We start from the raw sequence: 23,653 nt of genomic DNA, 5'->3' as shown, positions 1-23,653 counted from the left end.
TGTAAAATAGAAAGATGAGGTTTTTTCGTGTAAAATAGATAGAAAATTTAGATGAACTGATGTGAATGCTCGAAATCAGTATCCACTAACTCCATTCACATCAACATTTAGAGCATCCACACCAACTTGTGAATACTCTTCTAAAATACAAAAATAGCTAAATTTTGCACATTTTAACCCAAAAACCCTCCACATCAGTCTTTGTAAAAATGTCTAAATATACACGAGGTTTTGTAAATGAACAGTAACCGTGCATATATACACGGTTACTGTTCACAGTGTAAATGATTTTTTAATTCTTTTTTTATCTCTCCTCTATCAAACTCCTTTTTCCCCAACATTTACAAAAACCCAGCGCGTTAGAATAACCACCCAACCACCAAACCCAGTGCCACCACCAACACCACAACCTAGCATAGAGAATTAACCCAAAATAAACAGAAAATTAACCAAAAATTAATGGAAAAGCAATTAGAAAATCCAACTCAAAATCAAGAAAAACCCATTGAAAACCCAACTCAAAATCAATCAAAACTCACTGGTAAACCCAACCAAAAAACAGTCCAACCCCACTAGAAAACCCAGCTAAACCATACTCAACGGAAAACTCACGAGAAATGCCCAATGAAGCTGGATCTGCTGCCACTACTGCTGCCCGATGGTCTTCTATTGCTGTCGCCAGATCTTCCATTGTTGTTGTTGGTTGGGGGTGGGAGGCGAAGGGTCATTGGTTGGGGGTGAGAGGCGAAGGGTCAGTGGTGGAGGAAGAGAGGGAGGGGCGAAGGAAAGAGGGAGGGCAAAAGCGAGAGGGAGGCCAAATTGGCGGAGGGCTGAGGTGGCAAGCTGGATCGGCGGCAAGCTGGATCGGCAGAGAGCTGGATTGGCGGCAAGTTGGATTGACGGTGACGGCGGGATGGGTGAGGCGGCTGTGATGAAGAGAGTGAGGGAAAGAGAGGAACGTGTGTGAGTGCTAATGTTGTGGGTGTTTATGAGAGAGAATGGGTATTAATAAATAATAATAAAAATATTATTTAATTAGAATAAATGTGTAAAATAGATTAACTGATGTGGGTGTTTTAGAAATGTGGTAGTGTACAATAGAAAAAGTATGTTTTTAGTGTAAAATAGACGAAAATTTTTAGACGGATTGATGTGGTTGCTCTTATCACACCAAAAATCACTGGACATATCCTACTAGATTGCAAATTGGATCATTGCCCTTACAAACATCCCCTCAATCGACCTGAGTGGACAATTAGCTGACAAATTTATTGCCCCATTTTAAGATAACTTCCTACCAAATACGACACCCTATACTCTTTAGATACCTTTTTTTTAAGACCCTTTAGATACCCTTCCATTTTGCTTAACGTGGTTTACAATTTCATTTGATAAGACTTTGCCATTGTTAATTTTTCTTCTTGTTTACTAATTTATTGACTTAACCATCAAAGGCTCCCTTACCAAACTCTACTTGGCCTGGGCAAAATCAATATTTCTATTTCTTAATAGGGGAAATGTTAACGAATACTTAAGAGCATTGGTTCAAAAATTATATTTAAAAAGAGTAAGACTTAAGTACAGTACTTAGTTGTTGTTTTTTAGGTTCATTTTTTAATATTCTATTATGTGGATTTTTTTCACATGAGATGGAAGTGTATTTTTTAGTTAAATAATTGCATGACTAAATTTTAAGATGAAAACTTAAGGAACAATACCTAAGGTACTGTATTTAAGTTTTGTCAATTTAAAAATGTTTTATGTGAAAATGATAAAATAATTTTTTTAATATATTTTTATATTTTCCAATAAAGTGGTAGCCAAATTTTTTTAATGTAGTTTATTAACAATTGCCCTGACATGACTGTCTTAATAGTTACCAATCTGATTACAATAATTCACCATTGTTTTGTCCCATCGATCAAAGTCCTTGTTGCGATTGTGCTGTTTTTTATTTTTATTTTTATTTTTATGAACGCTGTTTTTATTTATTTATTATAATTTTATGCCCCTACATTTGTTATTTGTAGTATTGAAAATATCATGTGAAATAAAAATAGCTGTAGATAAAATTACCTTGGTGATGGATAAAAATACTACAAAATTAACTTGATGATGTACTCACATAAACAAAATCATTTATATCTCAGGTCATGATTAATGATTGACCGTCTGTAGTTATAAAAAAAAAAAATTATAAAAATGGAAAAAAATTTCCATTTAGGTTGTTTTCACGTTGGTCATGTTTAACCCCACATAATCTAATCTGAATTTGGCGTCATCTTATATATAAGATAAGCATGAAAGGAAATGAAAGAGAGAAAGCAAAACCGTTGGCTAATGGGTCTTGTAGTGCGCCCATAGTCGCAAACCAAAACCAGAAACCAGTCACTAGTTTTGCTCAAAACTAGTTTTTATACTTCCAGAAAACCAGGAGCTCTTTTCCAATTTCACCTTAAAAAAAAAAAATTATAAAAATGGAAAAAAATTTCCATTTAGGTTGTTTTCACGTTGGTCATGTTTAACCCCACATAATCTAATCTGAATTTGGCGTCATCTTATATATAAGATAAGCATGAAAGGAAATGAAAGAGAGAAAGCAAAACCGTTGGCTAATGGGTCTTGTAGTGCGCCCATAGTCGCAAACCAAAACCAGAAACCAGTCACTAGTTTTGCTCAAAACTAGTTTTTATACTTCCAGAAAACCAGGAGCTCTTTTCCAATTTCACCTTTTTTTTTGGTAAAAAAAAAAAAAAACACAGAGAGCTTTAGGTAGGCCAGCTTCACACTATATGTGGCGATTCGACCGCACTCTGACACCTTTCCGTGTCCGACACGCGCCAGACTCTTCCTTCCTCAAATTTTGTACCCACCTGCATGGCACTCTCAACCACTTGCCTCTTCATTATCGAAATTACAATCCTACCCTCACACGTTACTTTCTCTAACATAGAAAGGGGTGCGTGCAATTGATGATTCCAAACAAGCCCATTTTTCTGATCAAGAATGGTTTGCATCGGTTTCGGAGTAGGAGGTAGGTTTGTAACTTTTTTATCAAGTTTCCTGTGTTTTTTTTATTCTTTTTTTCTTAGGTCTTAAACGCTCCAATGGTAACACTGTCAGGTCCACATGATTGGGAGTTGGGTCACACGAGCTAGAACTGAGAGTGGTTCAAATTTTCACCTTAATAATTATTTAAACTACGTGTTTTTTGTTTTTGTTTTTGTATTTTTTTTTAAAATAAGAAAAACTCCCAAAGTGGTTCAAGGCCCAACCTCCTTGAACGTGGAAACCAGTGTTTTAGGAAAAGTGAAAACAACTGCGGTACCTTAAAAAAAAAGAAAAAGAAAAAGGAAAAAGAAAAAACCAGTGGCTTCTTATAAGTTATAACCTTCATTTTCTTCTCGCTACTCCCATTCGTTTAAATACCCACATCCTTGTTATTCTCCTACCTCCAAAATACACCTACCTGTCTCCAATCCCTTCTTTCTTGCTATCTTTCTTTCTTATTAGCGAAAATGCGTATGAGTTGTAATGGTTGTAGAGTCCTACGCAAAGGGTGCAGTGAAAATTGCAGTATTAGGCCCTGTTTGCAATGGATCAAAAGCCCTGAATCCCAAGCCAACGCTACTGTCTTCCTAGCCAAATTCTACGGCCGCGCCGGACTCATGAATCTCATCAACGCTGGCCCCGAACACCTCCGCCCTGGTTAGTCCCAATCTCCCACTATATATAAATATTTTTTTTTTACTTCTTTGGACTTGAATTACGCGCCGTAAACTCGAAGGTTTCAAGTTCTTTACCGCAATATCGATCCGGGTTTTTAGGATATGTGTCGAGTGAAATAGTCTATTCAAAACTGAAACATCGCTTCTTAGATGTAAAAATCAAACATTTGGTTTGGAAGTTTTTTATGACGATTTTGTTTTGTTTTTTTAATTTGTTACAGCAATATTCAGGTCGTTGCTATATGAGGCATGTGGGAGGATAGTGAATCCGATATATGGGTCAGTGGGGCTGTTATGGTCGGGAAGCTGGCAGCTATGTCAAGCCGCAGTGGAAGCTGTGCTAAAAGGTTCACCAATCACCCCTATTACGTCGGAAGCAGCAGTGACAGACCATGGTCCGCCGTTAAAAGCCTACGACATTCGCCACGTGTCCAAGGATGAGAATTCAGCCGCGTCCAACGATCCGATCCGAGTCAAGACAAGGTGCCGGTTCAAACGGTCCGTAGTCAAGCCCAAAGCATGCAAAGCCGGCTTAAACATGGAAAACAGCTCGGCGGTGGCTCGAGAAATCAAGCCGAGTAGTGGGTCTTCGACGAGCCACGAGTCCTCGCTGAGCCACCAATCGGCTTTTGCGCCGGTCGAGGGCGAGAGCAAAGAGACTGAGAGCATGGTATCTGTGGAAACGGCTGAACCGGAGTCGATCCCTAAACCGCAGCCGGCTCAAGAAAGCGAGTTAGCCTTGGAGTTGACGCTGGGATTCGAGCCGATGACGTCACGTGTGAATCGTGTGGTTCCAGTGAAGAAGAGAAAGGTTTGTGTTATAAGTGATAGCAGCGGCTCGGCTGATATAGTCGGCGCATGTAAGATGGAGCTGGGTCTTGATTATCCAGCTTAAGAGTGAAGCCCAAGTTAAAGAAAAAAACCAAAAAAAGAAGAAGTCAGGCAGTCCAGTTTTGACGGCTCGGATCGGCATTGTCTAGTTCCATAGGAGAGATCATGACCCTTCTTTTTTGTTGTTACTTTTTGCATGTACTTTTTTTTTTTTTTTGTTAGGTCTTTCTTGTTTTACCCTTGGTGATGAGGTGTAAAAATGTGGGTGCAAATATAGGGAGAGTGACAAACAAATCTTTGTTTTTTAAAAATTTAAAATCTTTGCTGAGATAGGATTTGGGATTTGTAGGATCTTTTCTATAGCTTGTGAATTGTGACCAAATCTTAAACAATGATGCGGATTGATGATGCTTGTAGCGTCAAGACTTTGGTTCTTTGTGTTTTTTTTTCCTTGTCGAAAACGTATGTTCACGATTTTGGCAAAAGTAGCAGTAGTAGACTAGTAGTAATAGGAAAAGGGCAAGCACTAAGCACCCAAGAACAGCACTATATTGGTCACATATGATACACTGATACAAGTTAACATGTTCTACGCATGCCCACACTTTTTGTTTGTACTCTGCGCGTGTCGGCTCTTATAGACGTGAAAGGAAAGGTGAAGAGTGAAAGGACACATGGATTTGTGTTATTAAAAAGCTGCACATAAATTGAATATTATCCTATCAAAATCTTGTGTATGACGGGAATAATAAATAATACCAACTCATTGATGCACTTGGTAAATGGCTGTTATTATTTTTGGAGTAATTGCATTCATTCACAAGAATAACTCATTAAATATTCAGCCAAAAAAAAAAAAAAAAAAAAACTCATTAAATATGCTTTCCTCGTGATATTGATAATTGATATCCTGTCAATTCTCTGTGTAAGACGAGAATAACTCATTAATATAATCATAAATTCAATAATAATAGATGTTACTAGGCATTAAGTAGTTTAGTAGTCGCAGTAGTAGTAGTTGTTGTTGTTGTTTTTTTAATTTATATTATTGTGTTAGAGATTTGAGCTAGAATTACGTCTGTACCAAAAATGAGTCAATTTATGATGGAGTAAAAGATAGATTCAGATTTATCATGGAGTAAATGTAAATTTATCACTGACTACAAAATTGATTGTAGTCAATGACTACAATTTTCATTTTTAAAAAAAAATTAATATAACTATAATAGGACTACATATTTTGAAAATCTAATAGTTAGATTGCGTGTTCTTTATGTTTTTAACAAATATGTCAAATTTTGATACCAAATTTGTAAGAGGTAACCCAAACTTAACCGATATGATAAATAGAAATAGGTTGGATGAATATATTTTATATTTTTGGTTTTATAGGATAAGAAAAACACTCAATAATTTAAAGGATAGCTAAGCTCACCATTAAGTTGAAAGAGGGACAAGAGAGAAATTTGCTAGGGGGAGGAGGGATAAGACTGTTTGGTTCTAGGTTTTGGGGATTTGTTCTTTTCTGCGGGGGAGCTCATCTTCCCTGTAGAAATTCATGGGTTAGGAAATCAAGAATAGAATTAGTTTCTCTTTTAATATATTCAATATCAAAAACACTTAAAATAGCCTACTATCTAGTAAAACTCTGTTTGGAAACAAGATTTTGAACATATTTCTGTAAAACTTCTTTAGCACTTTTACAGTCAACTCTAATTAAAAACTTTTGACTAAAAAGATCATTTTGAAATTTTGAAACACATAATATAATAGATAAAATCTATTTCTTAATAGTGCCGTAATTCTGTTGGGTAGCTGAAAAGGAGCAAGAATGGAATCTAACAATCTGTTCTTTTATATCATTTTTTGCTACTTGTTTTATAATTCCACCATAACTTATGTCAGAAGCATCTGTTTCAACAATTTTAAAAGTATTGGGGGAAGAAATAACAATACAAGAAAGTTCCTTAACATATATTTTTTTATTTGTTTGATTATCATAGTATGTTTTTCTGTCCATGGAGGAGGATTCTTCTCTAGCCTTTTATACAAGGGTCTGCATATCTTTCTTAATTCTTGAAAGTAATTTGAAACATAATTTAGGTTGCCAAGAAATCTTTGTAACTGGTTTTCATCTTTTATTTCATCCAGGAATTTATCTGCAAATTGAATAGCGCTGTCATTGGGGCTTAAGGTTCCCTTGTAAATATTATGTCTTAAAAACCAGATTTTTTTCTTTGAACAAATTTATCTTAGTGGCTGATACAACTAATCCATTATGTCTAATTACTTTAACAAATATATCTAAATGTTTCCAATGGTCATCAATTGCTTTAGAAAAAATTAAAACATCATCAATATAAACAATTGAAAAATCTATAAATGGTGTAAATATATCATTCATTATGTTTTGAAATTCACTAGGTGCATTTTTTAAACCAAAAGGCATGACATTCCATTCATAATGACCAAAAGGAATTGTAACAATAGTTTTATATCTGTCCTTCTCATCTATTTGTATCTGCCAAAATCCACTTTTCATATCAAATTTAGAAAATATGGTTGCTTCATGAAGTCTGTCAAGTAAATTTTTCTTATTAGGAATATGATATCTTATCCATTGTAATGCTTTATTCAAAGGTTTAAAATTTATAACTAATCTTGGAACTCCTCTTTCTAATTCTGCCTGTTTATTAATATAAAAAGCAACACAGCTCCAAGGAAACTTGCTTTTCCTAACTAAGCCTTTATTTAAAAGATCTTCAATTTCTTTTTTACAGTATTCTAATAATTCATTATTCATTTGTATTGGTCTAGCCTTAGTAGGTATTTGTCTTTCATTAAGTCTTTTTCATAAGGTAATTGTACTATATGTTGGTGCCTATGCCAAAAAGTAGTAGAGAGATTAGAACAAATTTCTGTCTCAATATGTTGTCTGAATACTTCTATTTTATGATTTAATATGGGATCTATCAATTGATCAGCAATTCTTTCATATATTATTTCTGACTTTAAGGATAACAAATGTCTATTTTTCTTGTAAATTCTTTCTTTATCAATTTCTTTTATTATGGAAATATTATCTAGTGGATAGATTTCTTTCGGGATAGGTGGTAAAATGATTTTAGAAGAAAGGACTTTAATTAAAACAAAAACAGTTTCAAAACATACTCCATCATTACATATATGAACATTAGGTATTTTGTAATTAATTATGAGCTTCTTTCCATTAGCTTGAGTTAATCTTTCAGATGATTTTTCATAATACTTTAAAGGTATTAATCCCTCTTGTATACAATTGGTTAGGATTAGTGCCCTTAAATCTTATTGTATGATGCTATGTACGTTATTATATATGACATTATGTATGACTTAATGTTGTGATTAATAAAGTTGTTTTATTATTATCTAAAATAATGGTAACATGAATATTCGGACATTATCATATAGTTTATGAGATGCATAGTATGTTATTTATGTGAAAAGTCACAAAAGATATAAATCACAAGTTCTTTGTAAACTCAAAATTTTAGTTCGTAGTCGATAATGAAATTGAGCATTTCATGATTCATCTGTGAAGACTATAACATATCAACTAAGATGATTTGTCTTGATCATGGAAATGGAGACTTCTAGTTGATATGTTGATATATTTTAAGAGTTAAGACATATTGAACTGGACCGCTATGAGATTTATTATTCTCCTAACGACTGTCAAATGAATAATAAATCTCACGATTTCTATTTGTATGAACTCTTAATTCTGAGAGAATAATGGACTTGATCACGAAATGAAGGTTATTTTGGTATATAAGGAGTGAGATCTAAAGTAATAGTCAAAAGCTCAGTATGTTGGGCAGTCACATTTAGTGTTAATGGAACATATATTCTCAAGATGGAATTCATAATCTCTTAATAGAGATATAAAATATTCCCTTGAGATAAGTTTAATGGGTTCAGTTATTCAGAGAGTTAGGTTTAACCACTTTGGTAAGAAATTACTAAAGTATATATTTATGAAATTAGACTTCATAACTATATAATAAATAACTTTAAAGGATTAAACCAGGTACTCAAGGATTAAGATGTAATAATCCATAAAGTGACAGTCTTTATTCATGACTTTGTATTACTACGAATATTTTATGAAAGGGTTGCATGTATAATAAAGTCTTGGGATATAATTTATTAATAAGGCTTAAAGTGTAATTATATTTATATAGTGGTATTAAATATAATCAATGGTAACTTTGGACTTGTCAACAGTTGACAGAAAAGCCTAAGGCCTATTGGAACTAGTGTCTTATTGGTCCCACTCCAAGCTACATACTAAAGCCCAATTAGAAAAGCCTAATAGGCCAGCCCAATTAGATAATTTGTTAGTTATAAAGGGAAAAACATACATAATTTTTTTTTAAGAGAGACATCATTGTGAAATGATGTGTATATGTGAGTGAAACCGCTCGATTATTCTCCCTTGGATACTGATTGAGAGACCACACTTATTGGATGTAAAGTAGAATTGGAGTGAAGATTAAAAGTGTTCTCAAGTACTTATAATCTTTTATTTTGAATTTTACCGCACCAAGGTATGCTATCTTGTTCTTAAATTCTGAAATTTACATAGTGCATGTTATCAATCATGAATGAAAGAAATCCATGTTTGTTGCTTCCGCTGTGTGTTTTGTATGAGATACAAAATCAGATTATCCAACAATTGGTATCTGAGCCAAGTTTTCATCTCATGCTTGTATAACATGTGATCGGATTTTAGAATAAAAGAAAAATGGTTTCTTGATGTTCAATGTTGTTTCGAGTATCATTATTGAAAATTATTGAGATAATTGTTCATGATCATGACAATTGTATTGCATTGGTTTGTTTGAAGTGGCCTTTAACTATTAAGTATTGGTGCCGTGTCTTATTAATTGCCTGGATATGGTTATATGAATCTAATTGTAATAACCGTCATGTGCGTGAAGTAGTTATTGTCAATGGTAGTTATTAAAATGAAGGGTAGTTATTCTAATGCTCTGACTGATATATCCAAACCATCTTGAAGTTTATGTTTTGGATATAGTTATTCAAATAACTATCATTTGCATGTATCAATTCATTGCACAACTTGGATCCTTCATTGCATGGCTTGGACGTTAATGCACCACTTCGATATAAATATATATAAGGCTTGCATGGTTTGATTATTGTAAGCATGTAATATGTGCCTTGGATGTGTTGAATGCTTTATATACAATTTACATTGAATCCGTATATTATTTGATATATATATATATATATATGGGTTTATATGCAAATTTTTTATAAAGGATTCATCGTATTGTTTCTTGCCTTGGTCTATATATTTACAAATATTAATGCTAGGATTAAAGTATTCATTTAATGAAATTTATTACTAATGAGATTAGGATTATGTTTTCAAGGGTTTCTAGCATTATTATGGTTCTTGATCATAAAAACCTTTAAATTAAAATATCTAGTGGGAGAGAGATACAAGGGTTGCATCTCACAGCCTCCATTGTCGGTTTATAGTAGTGTGATTAAGCACCTCGCCTTAGCGTATATGCCTTGCTCCCTTCGGAGGGTGTTTAATTTATGGTACTACAGAATAAGCTTCTTAATGATGGATGATATGTTTTAACATTAAGGACGACCACACTACCATGGAGTTACTTAATGACTCACATAGAATTCAGTCAATGGTGTACACTAGACTAAGTTTAATGTTAACCTCCCTTTGGAGTTATGTCATTATTACTTAGAGGCTAAAGGAAATACGACATGTTATTAGTGTTTGATAAGAGTTATCATGATAGCACTAATAATGAGAATAGTTCTCAATCAATCATAGTGTTTATAATTTACTTGCTTCCAAGGAATTTTAAACATGGGATTGGGATGTCATTGCATATATTATTTTATGGTTTTATTAAGATTCCATATTATATGCCTATATGCTAAATTGATAATGTCCAGTTTACTTATTATATTCATGTCTATTATTTTCAAATTTAAGTCATGGCATCATTTAGCCCACTTGTTACTATTCTTAATCAAAACAAACTGACTGGATCCAATTTTGTTGATTGGAAAAGAAATTTGGACATTGTTCTTATAGCTGAAGAGCACAAGTATGTGCTAACTCAACCCTGCCCTAAATTTCCTTCATTAGATGCCCCTCTTGAGGAAAAAGAGTAATATGATCGTTGGCAGAAATCTAATGAGATGGCTAAGTGCTATATCCTAGCATCTATTTCAAATTTTCTATAGCATCAAATGCAGGATGTAGAACTAGCTTCAAACATAATGCTAAGTCTGAAGGAGATGTTTGGTGAGTAAGGCCATTCTGCAAGGTAGGAAACTATGAGGCAGATTTGTAATACCAAAATGGTTGAAAGTACTTCAGTGAGGGAGCCTTGTCTTAGGATGATCTCTAATCTGAATACATTGGAAGTTTTAGGTACTGATATTGATGGAGAATCCCAAGTGGATATGATACTCCAATCACAACCGGAATCATTCTATAAATTTAGACTTAATTATAATATGAACAAAAAGATTTATTCATTGTCTGAATTAATGAATGAGTTGGTAGTGGTGGAAGGCATCCTTGGTACTTCTAGTGTTGAAGCCAATGTTAGTGAAGCTTCTACTTCTCAACCTAAGTCGAAAGGCAAGGGTAAAAAGAAGAAGGACTTCGCCAAGCAAGATGGTAAACAACTTGCCTTAGGAGTTGCCAACAAAGGAAAGAAAACCAAAGGAAAGTGTTTCCATTGTGGTGAGAAAGGACATTGAAAGAGGAATTGTCCAATATTCAAGGTTGCCAATAATAAGTGTATGAAAAGTTCATTCCTTCTTGAAATATGTTTAGTACAGAATCCCAAGGATTCCTGGTGTGTGGATTCAGGTTGTATTAGTCATATTTGTAATACTTTGCAGGGGTTCCAGGAGACCAGAAAGGTGAATGAAAGGGAATTATTTCTTACTTTGGCTGATGGGAGTAGGATTCCGGTTGTAGCTGTTGGAGTGTTTAATTTATGCTTTGAGTCTAGGGTTTTAATATTGGAAGACTATTTGTATGTACCTAATGTCCGTAGGAATTTAATTTCTACAACTTATTTAGGTAAACATGGATATTGTGTTATCCTGAAAGACAATGTTGTAATAAAGAAGGGTAAAATGTTTATCTGTTCTGGCAATATTGTTGATGGTCTTTATATTTTAACTCCTGATAAGCATGAATTATATAATTCTAAATTAGATAATGACTCTCATGTAAAATCATTAAAGAGAAAGTTTCCTTCTACTAATGATGCATATCTTTGGCGCTTGCATTTAGGTCATATTAATCTAAACAGATTTCAAAGACTGATCAAAGATGGACTCCTAGAGCCATTGGACTTTGATGAATTTTCAGTTTGTGAATCTTGTTTGGAAGGCAAAATGACTAACAACCTTTTAAATCAAAAGGTAGAAGAGCCCAAGAGTTGCTTGAATTAGTTCATATGGATGTATGTGGTCCTACGTCAACCCAAGCAAAATGAGGTTATAAGTACTTCATCACTTTAATCGATGATTACTCAAGATATGGTTATGTGTACTTAATGAAATGGAAGTTCGAAGCCTTTGAAAAGTTCAAAGAGTTTAGGGCTGAAGTTAAGAATCAATTAGGTAAACGCATAAAGGCCATTCGATCTGATCATGGTGGCGAATATCTTCTTAGAGATTACAAGGATTACTTAACTCAAAATGGGATTGTATCCAAATTGACTGCATTTGGAACTCCCCAACTGAATGGTGTAGTAGAAATAAGGAATAGGACTCTTTTGGAAATGGTTAGGTCCATAATGAGTTGCTCAATTTTACCGATTTCTTTTTGGGGCTATGCCTTAAATACAGTAATACATCTTTTGAATTTAGTTACATCTTTTGGGAATGTCCAGAGCATGTGTTAAAAGGGAGGCCTGATAAGTTGAAACCAAAATCAGAAGTGTGTTTGCTTGTAGGTTATCCAAAAGAAACTAGGGGTTATTTATTCTATAGTCATAAGGATAACAAAGTTTTTGTTAGTACAAATGATAAATTCTTGGAAAATGACAATATGAATAATTTTACTCCTAGAAGTAAAGTTGTATTGGCTGAAATAAATGAACCTGTAATAGAACAACCAATGCATGAAACTAGGGATAATGTGGGTGTATTAGATACACCACAAGACATTACTCATGAGATGACTAGTACACAGGTGCCTTGTAGTAGTGGGAGAATTGTTTGGCCTCCTATAAGATTTATAAGTTTGGGAGAAACTTATGAAGCCATTCCAAAAGAGGCTGAATCAGATCCCTACACTTATGAAGAAGCAATGAATGATATAGATGCACATCATTGGATTAAAGCTATGAAATCTGAATTAGATTCCATGTATTCCAATCAAGTTTTGAATCTTGTAAAGGTGCCTACCGGCATTAAGCCTGTTGGTTGCAAATGGGTTTACAAGAGGAAGAGAGAGGTAGATGGAAAGGTTGAATCTTTTAAAGCAAGGCTAGTGACGAAAGGGTATACACAAAAAGAAGGTATTGACTATGATGAAACTTTTTCGACAGTAGCTATGCTTAAATCTATCAGAATTCTCTTATCCATTGCTGCTTATTATGATTATGAGATTTAGCAAATGGATGTCAAGACTGCTTTTCTAAATGGCAATCTTGAAGAAGAAATCTATATGTTGCAACTAGAAGGTTTCATAGCAAAGAACCAAAAGGATATGGTATGCAAGTTGAAAAGGTCCATTTATGGATTTAAGCAAGCATTTAGGTCATGGAACATTAGATTTGATCAAGCAATCAAGTCATTTGCTTTTGAACAAAATTTTGATGAACCATGTGTGTACAAAAGACATCGAGATAAAGTAGCAATGTTCCTAGTACTTTATGTTGATGATATTCTACTCATTGGGAATAATGTAGGGGTAATGTCATCAGTAAATGTTTGGTTGTCAAGCCAATTTGATATGAAGGACTTAGGTAAGGCTAACTTTATTCTAGGGATCAAGCTTTGGTGAGATCGCAAAAATAAGATGTTAGACTTATCACAAGTTGAATATATAGATAACGTTCTAGAATGGATTAACATGCAAAACTCCAAGAAGGGATTATTTCCTTTCAGACATGGAGGTATCTATTGAGGTTACGGGAATTCAGATTTTTAGATTTGATTTTCGGCCCGTGTTTTTGTATTTGTGTAGGGTTTCTTTTCTCACAACCCTAGACTTATATAAGGCTTATTTTAGAGGTCGTCACATAAGAGAATACAAGGAGAACACAAGCGAAAAATGACCGATGCCTTATTCTCTCTTTGAGAGAAGCTACTGCGTCTTTGTGCATTTGGGTTTTGTAACCAAGTGCTTCTTGATCTTCATTGTTGATGAAATGAAGAACTTTGTAGCCAACACCTTCTCTAGTTGGCGATTGAAGTCACATATTGGGATTCGCGCAATTGGTTAGTCACGTACTAGGATCCGTGCATCAAAAAGGGTGGCATTCATATATTGAAAAGTTCAAAGATTTTGAAGTAGTAGAAGGTTTCTGCTGTAAGTTCATCTACAGTGATTGTAGAGTCTAAGGACAAAGATTTTGTATTAGATGTGAAACTTGTCTTTACTATAGTGGATTGCTTTTCGGGAAGGTTTCCCTCCAAGTTTTTTACTGTGAAAACTAGTTTGTTTCATTGGTTTTCCTAGGTCATCACATCTTGTCTAATTTATTTTTTTGCTACATAATTTTGACATGATATTGAAGTTTGTTTGTTTTAACAAGTTTTATTCATAATAAATCTAATTAACAACTTGGATTTAAAATTTGTTAATTCTATCAACCAGGGTCTAAATTTCCCAACAAATTATCTACAAATTTCATTATTATGTCTTTTTGTTTTCTTTTTCTTTTATTGACTTTAAGTGGATTGGTTGATTTTAGTTCTTCCTTTTTCTTTACTTGGTCTATCTCTTTTTGCTTAATGTCAAACATTTCCATTAATTCATTTATTACATCTTTCTCAAATTCTAATTTATTAATTTGTTTAACAATTTTATTATGTCTATCACATTGTTTCTCAGTATGTCCATATTGTTTATGACAAATAGTATTTCTAATGTGTTCGTCGTTTTTCTCATTATCTGATGACTCAGTAGTATTTAAAACTATTATATCTCTTTTTCCGTCTATATCTAACGATGAGTTTAATGTTTCTATCTTTTTAGCTAATTTTGCTAAACCATTATCTTGGGTATATATCATGGATCTTTCAATTGATTTTTGTCTTTCATCAATTTCTTCCTTTAAACTATTACTCTTCTTGGAACTATTATCTTTCTCTTCTTTGTTGACTACTTTTCTTTGACTATCATTATTATTATATCTCTCTTTCTTCATCATGTTTCTTTCTTTTCCTATATCTATTTCTTTATGTAGAGTTTTCTTTGAGTTGGTAAGAATACTATTACCTTGCTGTCTTTCTATTCTTTCTAACATCTCTTTTACTATGCCTTTCCGTATTATTCCTTTTTCTTTGTCTCCATTAATTATATCTAGCTTCTTCTTTTGTATTATAGCACTAGGATTCTTTTGTATTGTTTCTATTATATCATCTTTCCTATTATTATCTTCTTGTCTTTCTATAGAACTTCTTACTTTCACTACATGACTATAGTCTTTTCTTTCATCAAAATCTTTCTTGTTGTCTTCTTTATATTGCATTATTTCTATAAGCTATTTTGTTTCTTTTATGTCAGAATTGTTTTTAAGCCTTCTTTCTTCAAGTCATCTTTTCTCAAGTCTTTTTTATTGTCTTTATATGTTATAGCTATAGGTCTTTCAATTACTTTTAGTTCTCTATCATCTTTTCTACTACTATTTATATGCCAATTTTCTATTACACTATTCCTCTCATTATGCCAATTATCTGCCATGGTCTTTGTTAAAGGTGATCTATAATGAGGTTCAAATTCTCTTTCTGAATTTAAAGCTTTCACTTTCACATAGAGGTCCAAAAAACTATCATTTTTTTTCTTTCTACTATAATGGATCTTCCAATATTTTCCAAAGATTCTAAGTTTTTATTAATTATGTCTAAAAAACTATTATTATGTCTATCAGTCTGTTGGTTGATTTTATCTCCTATTAATGTATTCCAATTATTTGTGCTATTATTATAGTTATAAATATAACATCAGTATCACTGTCAGAATCAGAATTTGTTTCATAATCCATATTACTATTTAACCAATCATTGTCTATATCTCTTATGCTATAACCTTTATCATAATCTATATCTTCATAGTCCATGTTTCTTATTAGTGTGTGCCTGGCCTAAGTGTGAACAAGCAAACAAATGATGAACTGATAAACGTATTTATTCTATTTCCAAACAATTAATCATTACTAGTGAAACTATTACTAACCACCGGTATCCTTGCTATCGGGACCACCTCCTCAGGAAACTCCATTGCAGGACCACCCAAACACACGCCTGTTCATCGGCTAACAAAAAACGGGTTGACCAACGTGAAACTATGGTTTGCCAATGAGTCTTGAGGCTGACCAATGTTAACAAGGAACAAGTTGTGGCTATGCAGTAATATATGTTCCAAGTAATTTCTTAATTGCTTATGGTATCAGAGCCATGGATGGTAGATATATGAGTTTTATTTCTTTGCAATTAAGAAATTACTAGGAACATATATTACTGCATAGCCACAACTTGCTCCTTGTTAACGTTGGTCAGCCTTAAGACTCATTAGCAAACGATAGTTTGCGTTGGTTATCCCGTTTTTTGTTTGCCAACAGACAGGAATGTGTTTGAGTGGTCTTGCAATAGAGTTTCCTGAGGAGGTGGTCCCGATAGCAAGGATACCAGTGGCTAGTAATAGTTCTGCCAATAATTATTAATTGCTTGGAAATAGAATAAATATGTTTATCAGCTCATCATTTGTTTGCTTGTTCACACTTAGTTTAGGCACACACTAATAAGAAACATGGACTATGATGATATAGATTATGATGAAAGATATAGCATAAGAGATATAGACAATGATTGGTTAAATAATAATATGAATTATGAAATAGATTCTAATTCCGACAGTGATACTGATGATTATAACTATAATTACTATAATAGTAACACAAATAATTGGAATACATTAATTGGAGATGAAATCAACCGATAGACTCATAGACACAATAATAGTTTTTTAGATATAATTAATAAAAAATTAGAATCTTTAGAAAATATTGAAAGATCCATTATAGTAGAAAGAAAAAATGATTTTTTTTTTGGACCTCTATGAAAAAATGAAAGTTTTAAATTCAAAAAGAGAGAGAATTTGAACCTTATCATAGATCTCCTTTAACAAAGATCATGACAGATAATTGGCATAATAAAAGGAATAGTGTAATAGAAAAATGGCATATAAATAGTAGAAAAGATGATAGAGAATTAAAAACAATTCTGATAGAAAATAAACAAAATAGCTTTATAGAAATAATGCAATATAAAGAAGACAACAAGAAATACTTTGATAAAAGAAAAGACTATGGTCACATAGTGAAAGTAAGAAGTTCTATAGAAAGCCAAGAAAATGATAATAGAAAAGATGACATAATAGAAACAATACAAAAGAATCCTAGTGCTATAATACAAAAGAAGAAGCTAGATATAATTGATGAAGACAAAGAAGAGAAAGATAATAGTTCCAAGAAGAGTAATAGTTTAAAGGAAGAAATTGATGAAAGACTAAAATCAATTGAAAGAACAATGATATATACCCAAAATGATAGTTTAGTAGAATTGGCTAAAAAGATAGAAATGTTAAATTCACCTTTAGATATAGACAGAAAAAAAAGATATAACAATTTTAAATAATACAGAGTTATCAAATAATGAGAAAATTGACAGACATGTTAGAAATACTATTTATCATAAATGTAAATAATGTGGACATACTAAAAAACAATGTGATAGACATAATAAAATTGTTAAACAAATCAGTAAATTAAAATTTGAGAAAGATGTAATGAATGAATCAATGGAAATGTTTGATGTTAAGCAGAAAGAGATAAACCAAGTAAAGAAAAAGGAAGAACTAAAATCAACCAACCCACTTAAAGCCAATAAAAGAAAAAGAAAACAAAAAGACATAATAATGAAATTGATAGATAATCTACTCAATCACCTAAAAGATAAAAAAAACTATTTACTAAATTTGAAAGATTCCATAGATATACCTATTGCTTGTATTAAGTGTAGGAAATATGGATACCATGCTATGGATTGTGAAAAAGGAGAAAAAGCTAAGAAAGGAAAAGATAAGAAAGAAAAGACAAAAAAGAAACAAGATGGCGTAGATATAAAACAGTAACTCTACAAGACTTAATGACAGAAGCAAAAATAATAAAACAAGTAATAAAAGAAATTAAAAAAGATAATTCCATAGACATGGATGATCAAAATATTGCAGAAAACTTGAAAGATTTTCCTAAATCATTAACAAATTCTCCTGTAACAGGCATAATGATGGCAGACTCCCCTGATCCTCCTACAAATAAAGAGGTTACAGATGTTAATGTTTCAAATAATAATAAAATTGATAGCAATAGATAGAATTTATTGAGTTTAATTGACAGAGTAATTTTTCAAAAATGGCATACAGAAATCACTCTAGTGATTAATAAAGAGTTTTCTTTGACAAAAATTGCTTTAATAGACTCAGATATTAACATGAATAGTATACAAGAAAGATTAAAACCTTCCAAATATTATGGAAAATCTTTTGAAAGATTAATTCAGGCCAATGGAGAAGAGTTAATTAATTATAAATTACTTAATGTTTACATTTGTAATAAAGGTATATGTTTTGAAGTCATTAAAGACCTTTCTTCCAAAGTTGTTTTAAGAAATTCCTTTATGGTCATGACTAATGTACCTTTTAATTTCATCTTACCCTTAATCCCAAAAGAAATTGATTTCCTCAATAATGTTACTATCTTAAAAGATACTAATAAAGAAAGAATCTATAGAACTAAAAGAAGTTTGTCATCTTTAAAGACAGAAATATCACTTGATGACCAATTGATAGAAAATGACAAAAAGAAATTTAAACAAGACAAAGAGACAGAGTTTTGTTTTAATTCTCCCATTGCTTTTTTCTATAAGCATCGACATATAGTCCAACCACCTTGTGAAAAGAATTTAGTGGAAAAGACAAAGACATGAAAGATGGAACTATGCTATCTTTTAGCCAATATGAATGGATTGACAATTTGATAGATGTACCAAACAAAATAATAATAGATAACATACTTACACCCTTTATAGTATCCTCAAATGCTAATATAATAGATGTTTTATTAAAAGAAGTTTTAATAAAAGAAGCCTTGACAGATTCTCCATTATTGATCATTAAAGAAAACATTAATTGTGCTAATTTCTTCAACAAAGACAAATTTAATTTCTTCACGGGAAAAGTTAATTATAAGCTTTTGACAGATTTTCCCCAGACAATTACAGTAGTTGATGAAAGACTTTATAGAGAAGCTTTATTTCACATATTCTCGCAGAATGAGATATATAGTAATACATACATGGATAGAATCATGGTAGATATTGACATTTTTTTGAATTCCACTCACTTTGACAGACTTCATCATGACTACTCTAATACCACTACTACTCAGCAAGAGCACAAAGGTGTATAGAGAAAAGTTTATTTTATTATATACACTTTTGTACGGGGTTGGGCCCCAGGCCCCACAGGCCTCGGGCCTAAGCCTTGCGACACGTTATATGAACCTGTTCCCATTTTGGGCCTTTAGCCTTGATCCAGACACCTCAGGGCCCAATCTGGGCCCTAAAGTTGAAATAAGTTTGTGCTGGCTTAAATGCCCCAAGCAAACCCCTCCTGACCGTCTTTAAATTGGTCGGGGGTATCATTGCTCAGAGATACCCTATACTTGGTTGCCTGGTAGTGCCTTCGGGGATATCGCTACTGGGTAGGCTTTTGGGGGTGGGAATTAGTTCCAATACCACTACCACATTTCCACCAAAAAACCCACCTAGAGATGATGGAATTAGACCCCTATTCGCACTAGTATGGGGGAGTAATCATAACACCTCCACTTGTCTAAAGCTATAAATAGGAGGATTAAGGGAGACGAGGGGGCTGGAAAAATTCTGGAGAGAAAAAATGAAGAAGAGAAGAGTGACTAAACTAAGAGAGAAAATGAGCGATTCTGTGAGGTAAAGAGAAGGGTTTAAGGAAACAAGAGTGCATTTGGGTCACCGAGCATAGGACCACCCATAGTAGGAAACCCAAAGCCCACAATACAAGATTATGAGCCCAATAACCATATTTTGGATATGCACAATTGGCATTGTTTGTGGGAAATCTCCTACGAAGCTGTGGTTTTGCGGGGATGTGCATGAGAAAATGTCCACTGGTCAATCAAGGAGTTATTCTGAAAGTGGCTCTAGGAGGTCTTCTCGGGGATCCACATGGTGGGGAAGAAGGCAGAAACGGCGCGAAGATAGGAAGTATGAGGAAGAAGGGCAGTTTGGCATTGGAGAAAGGTCGTTTCAAACGTACTGGATAATGTCTGGTGCTTCAGGGCGCAATCGTTTCAACAGAAGGGATGAAGAGCTTGAGTGAAGGGATGAAGAACTTGAACGTCTATGTAGGTTGGTTAGGTATTTGGAGTTGGAAGCAAGAGGTAGGCATTGGAAAAGGGACCATGAGGAGCGAGGAGAAGGATCGGCTAATGTGGGAGGTCGCTATGGAGCAGGGTCCCACCAATTCAGATCTCATCGACACCGAGACCGCTCACGGGAATATGTAGATCGGGACTCGATTTCCCTGGAGGAGTGACGGCGTTGGAATGCTGCCATGGACACTATGAGCCACGCATTACATCGAGTTGCCCGATCACCATTCTTGAGGGACATTGAAGAGGCCCCAATGCTAAGTAGATTCACACAACCACCGTTCAACTCTTATAATGGAAAGACGAACCTGGTAGAGCACGTAAGCCATTATGTTCAAATGATGTACTTACACATTCATAATGATGCACTAATGTGTAAGGTATTACTTTCGAGTCTTAGGCCTACTGCTCAGAGGTGGTTCAATGGATTAAGGAAAGGCTTAATTCACAGTTTCTTTGAGCTAATTCAAGAGTTTGGGGTTAGGTTTATGACTTGCAGCCGAGTTCTGCAACCCATAGATGCCTTGCTGTCAATGAAAATGGGGGCCGAGGAAACCCTCCGAAGCGATGCTAACTAGTATTGGGAACTGTACAACAAGATTGGCAGGGGCAATGAAAAAATTATGGCAAGTACCTTTCGACTTGGAGTGCCCGAGGAATCCAAATTGCGAGAGTCATTGACAAGGAGGCCCCTCGAGGATATGATGCAGTTGATGAGGCGAATTGAAGAATATAAACGGTTGGAGGACGATTGGATACAGAGCAAAGGTAAGGCCTCGGTCATAAATTAGCCTCGGTCATAAATTAGCCTCGGCAGAGCGGTTTTCACTTAAGGTCCTGGAAAGATTTGAGGATCTAGGGGCCAGGCATGCAAATAAGGGAGGTGAATGTGACACTCAATGAGCCGGTGTATAGGATTGTGCATCGGATTAAAAATGAGCCACATTTTTAGTGGCCAAACAAGATTGGGAGAGACTCGTCAAGGAGAAATCAGAAACTATATTGTACTTACCATAAAGAAAAGGGACATACCACCGAACAGTGTAGGGTGTTAAGAGATCATTTAGAGCAGTTGGTGAAAGCGGGATACTTGAAAGAATTTGTGGTGGACCCTAGGAATCAGGAAGTTGGGCAGGGTGCTCGATCTTGAGGAAATCCTCTCCTACCCCCACTGGGAGTAATAGAAGTTATCCACGCAGCTTCAAGGGGTGTTGGCCATGGTGCCAATGGAAAGTTGTATGGGTAAGTAACCTTTTGAGAAGAAGTTGAAGTATACTTGGGAGCCTATTTCCTTTAATGATGATGATTTGGAAGGCACGATTCAACCACACGACGATGCTTTGGTGGTTACAACCCATATAAATGGTTTCAAAGAAAAGAAGGTATTGATAGATCAGGGGAGTGGTGCCGAGGTGATATATCCCGACCTGTATAGAGGACTTGGCCTGAAGAAGGAAGATCTATCCAAGTACGATACACCCCTGATAGGGTTTGATGGCTAGATGGTGACCCAAAAAGGCAAATTTCACTTCCCGTGAATATGGAAGGTAAGGAGGTGACAATGACATTCATAGTGGTCGCTTCGTTTTCTCTATACATGGTGATCCTAGGAAGGCCATGGATTCATACAATTGGGGTAGTACTGTCCACCCTGCATGTGAAAGTAAAATTCCACTCGGAGCAGGGTATTGCCATAGTAACGGGTAACCAGCAAGTGGCCAGGCAGTGCTTGGTAGCCGCAATTGGCCAAGGAATCAAACGAAAGGAGTCAACTGAGGAGGCTTCCTTATAGCAACTACGAGAACCCCAAGAGGAAGCGGGGACTAGCTGTGCTGAGGACTTAGTAAGAGTAAGGATATTACCAGATGATGATAGGAGTTTTCTGATAGGAGCAAGTGTGGAGGACAAAGAGAAGGTAGAGATGCTGCTGCTCCTTGTGCAGAATGTAAATATGTCCACTTGAAGCCCGTATGAGGTGCCTAGGGTGGACCTCGAATTCATAGTTCACAAGCTCAACATAGACCCTTTATACCCTCCCAAGAAGCAGAAGCCGAAGAGATCGGTCAGGCAAGAGGCTAAAAGATTAAAGGAAGCTCAGGCTATAAAGGAGATATTTTTTTCGCAATGACTTGCAAATACTGTGGTAGTAAAAAAGAAGAATGGCAAATGAAGGGATTGTGTTAACTTCATCAACCTGAACTGAGCATGTCTAAAGGTTCTGTTTCCAATGCCGAAGATTGATTAGTTGGTAAATGCCAGCTATGGACACCCGAGGATGAGCTTTCTAGACGCTTTTCAGGGCTATCATCAAATTGCTTTGGTTGCCGAGGATTAGGAGAAGACGGCGTTTTTTTTTTCACTTGACTCTAACTATTAGTATACTGTGATGCCATTTGGGTTGAAAAATGCTGGGGCCACATATCAACGGATGATGACGAGAATGTTTAGAGTTAAGATTGGGTGCATAGTCGAGGTCTACATTGATGATATCGTAGTGAAAAGCAAACGGGAGATGCATCATATTGGTGATTTCAAAGAGGTACTCAAAGTACTTCGATGGCATAAGCTGTGCCTCAATGTCGATAAGTGTGCCTTCAGAGTTGGGGCTGGCAAGTTCCTAGGGTATTTGATTAGTAACCGAGGAATAAAAGTCAACCCCGATCAGATTAAAGTAGTAAAACGCCAACCACCGAGCAATCCAAAGGAAGTTCAAGTACTGACCGGTATGTTAGCTGCCCTTAACTGGTTTATTTCCAAATTTGTCGATTGATGCCGTCCGTTTTACCAGCTTCGAATAAAATGGAAGGGATTCCAATGGTACGAAGAGTGTGAAAGGGCTTTCTGGGGTTTAAAGGAATATTTGACGCGAGCCCCTATGCTAGCAGCCCCAGAGCCTGGAAAGGACTTATACATGTACCTCTCGGTGTTTAAACATGCAGTGAGTGTCGTGTTACTAAGAGATCGGGGTATGCAACAACCTATATACTATATTAGCAAAACCTTGGTCGATGCCGACACGAGGTATTTGCCTTTAGAGAAGTTGGTGTTGGCATTAATTCATGCCCTGAGGAAGCTACCCCACTACATTTAGGATCATACTGTTTACGTATTGACCGAGTATCCTCTACAGTTGTTATTGAAGAGATCTGATTTCACGGGAAGAATAGCTAAGTAGGGAACTTGGCTAGACTATTTTGATATTAGGTACAGGCTTAGATACTCAGTGAAGGGTTAGGTCCTCACCGATTTCGTGCAGAGTTTCCACGAAGGGGGGGGGAAGGAGATGGTTTGCCCAGTAAAGGTAATCCTATGGAAGGTATTTGT

The 23,653-nt window shown here is 34.8% G+C and overlaps 1 protein-coding gene across 1 annotated transcript; it reads left to right on the top strand.

The window, feature by feature from the left end:
• The first annotated feature begins 3,346 nt into the window (after positions 1–3,346).
• LOC112039894 (LOB domain-containing protein 40) lies at positions 3,347–4,967 on the top strand. The gene is made up of 2 exons (XM_024072801.2): positions 3,347–3,708; positions 3,950–4,967. Exons 1-2 carry the CDS (start codon positions 3,519–3,521, stop codon positions 4,621–4,623), a joined length of 864 nt encoding a protein of 287 aa, XP_023928569.1. The 5' UTR covers positions 3,347–3,518; the 3' UTR covers positions 4,624–4,967.
• The last annotated feature ends 18,686 nt before the right edge of the window (positions 4,968–23,653 follow it).

The sequence above is a fragment of the Quercus suber genome, unplaced genomic scaffold (assembly GCF_002906115.3).
Source record: "Quercus suber isolate HL8 unplaced genomic scaffold, Cork oak 2.0 scaffold_39, whole genome shotgun sequence".
NCBI lineage: Eukaryota > Viridiplantae > Streptophyta > Magnoliopsida > Fagales > Fagaceae > Quercus > Quercus suber.
The sequence above is the reverse complement of the archived record's forward strand: the minus strand, read 5'-3'. Positions and strand labels throughout refer to the sequence as shown.

Bases quoted from the DNA above. Each gene is read 5' to 3' on its own strand.
- LOC112039894 (XM_024072801.2), top strand. From the start codon at position 3,519: ATGCGTATGAGTTGTAATGGTTGTAGAGTCCTACGCAAAGGGTGCAGT. The intron at 3,709-3,949 runs GTTAGTCCCAAT...AATTTGTTACAG, and splicing joins CCCCGAACACCTCCGCCCTG to CAATATTCAGGTCGTTGCTA.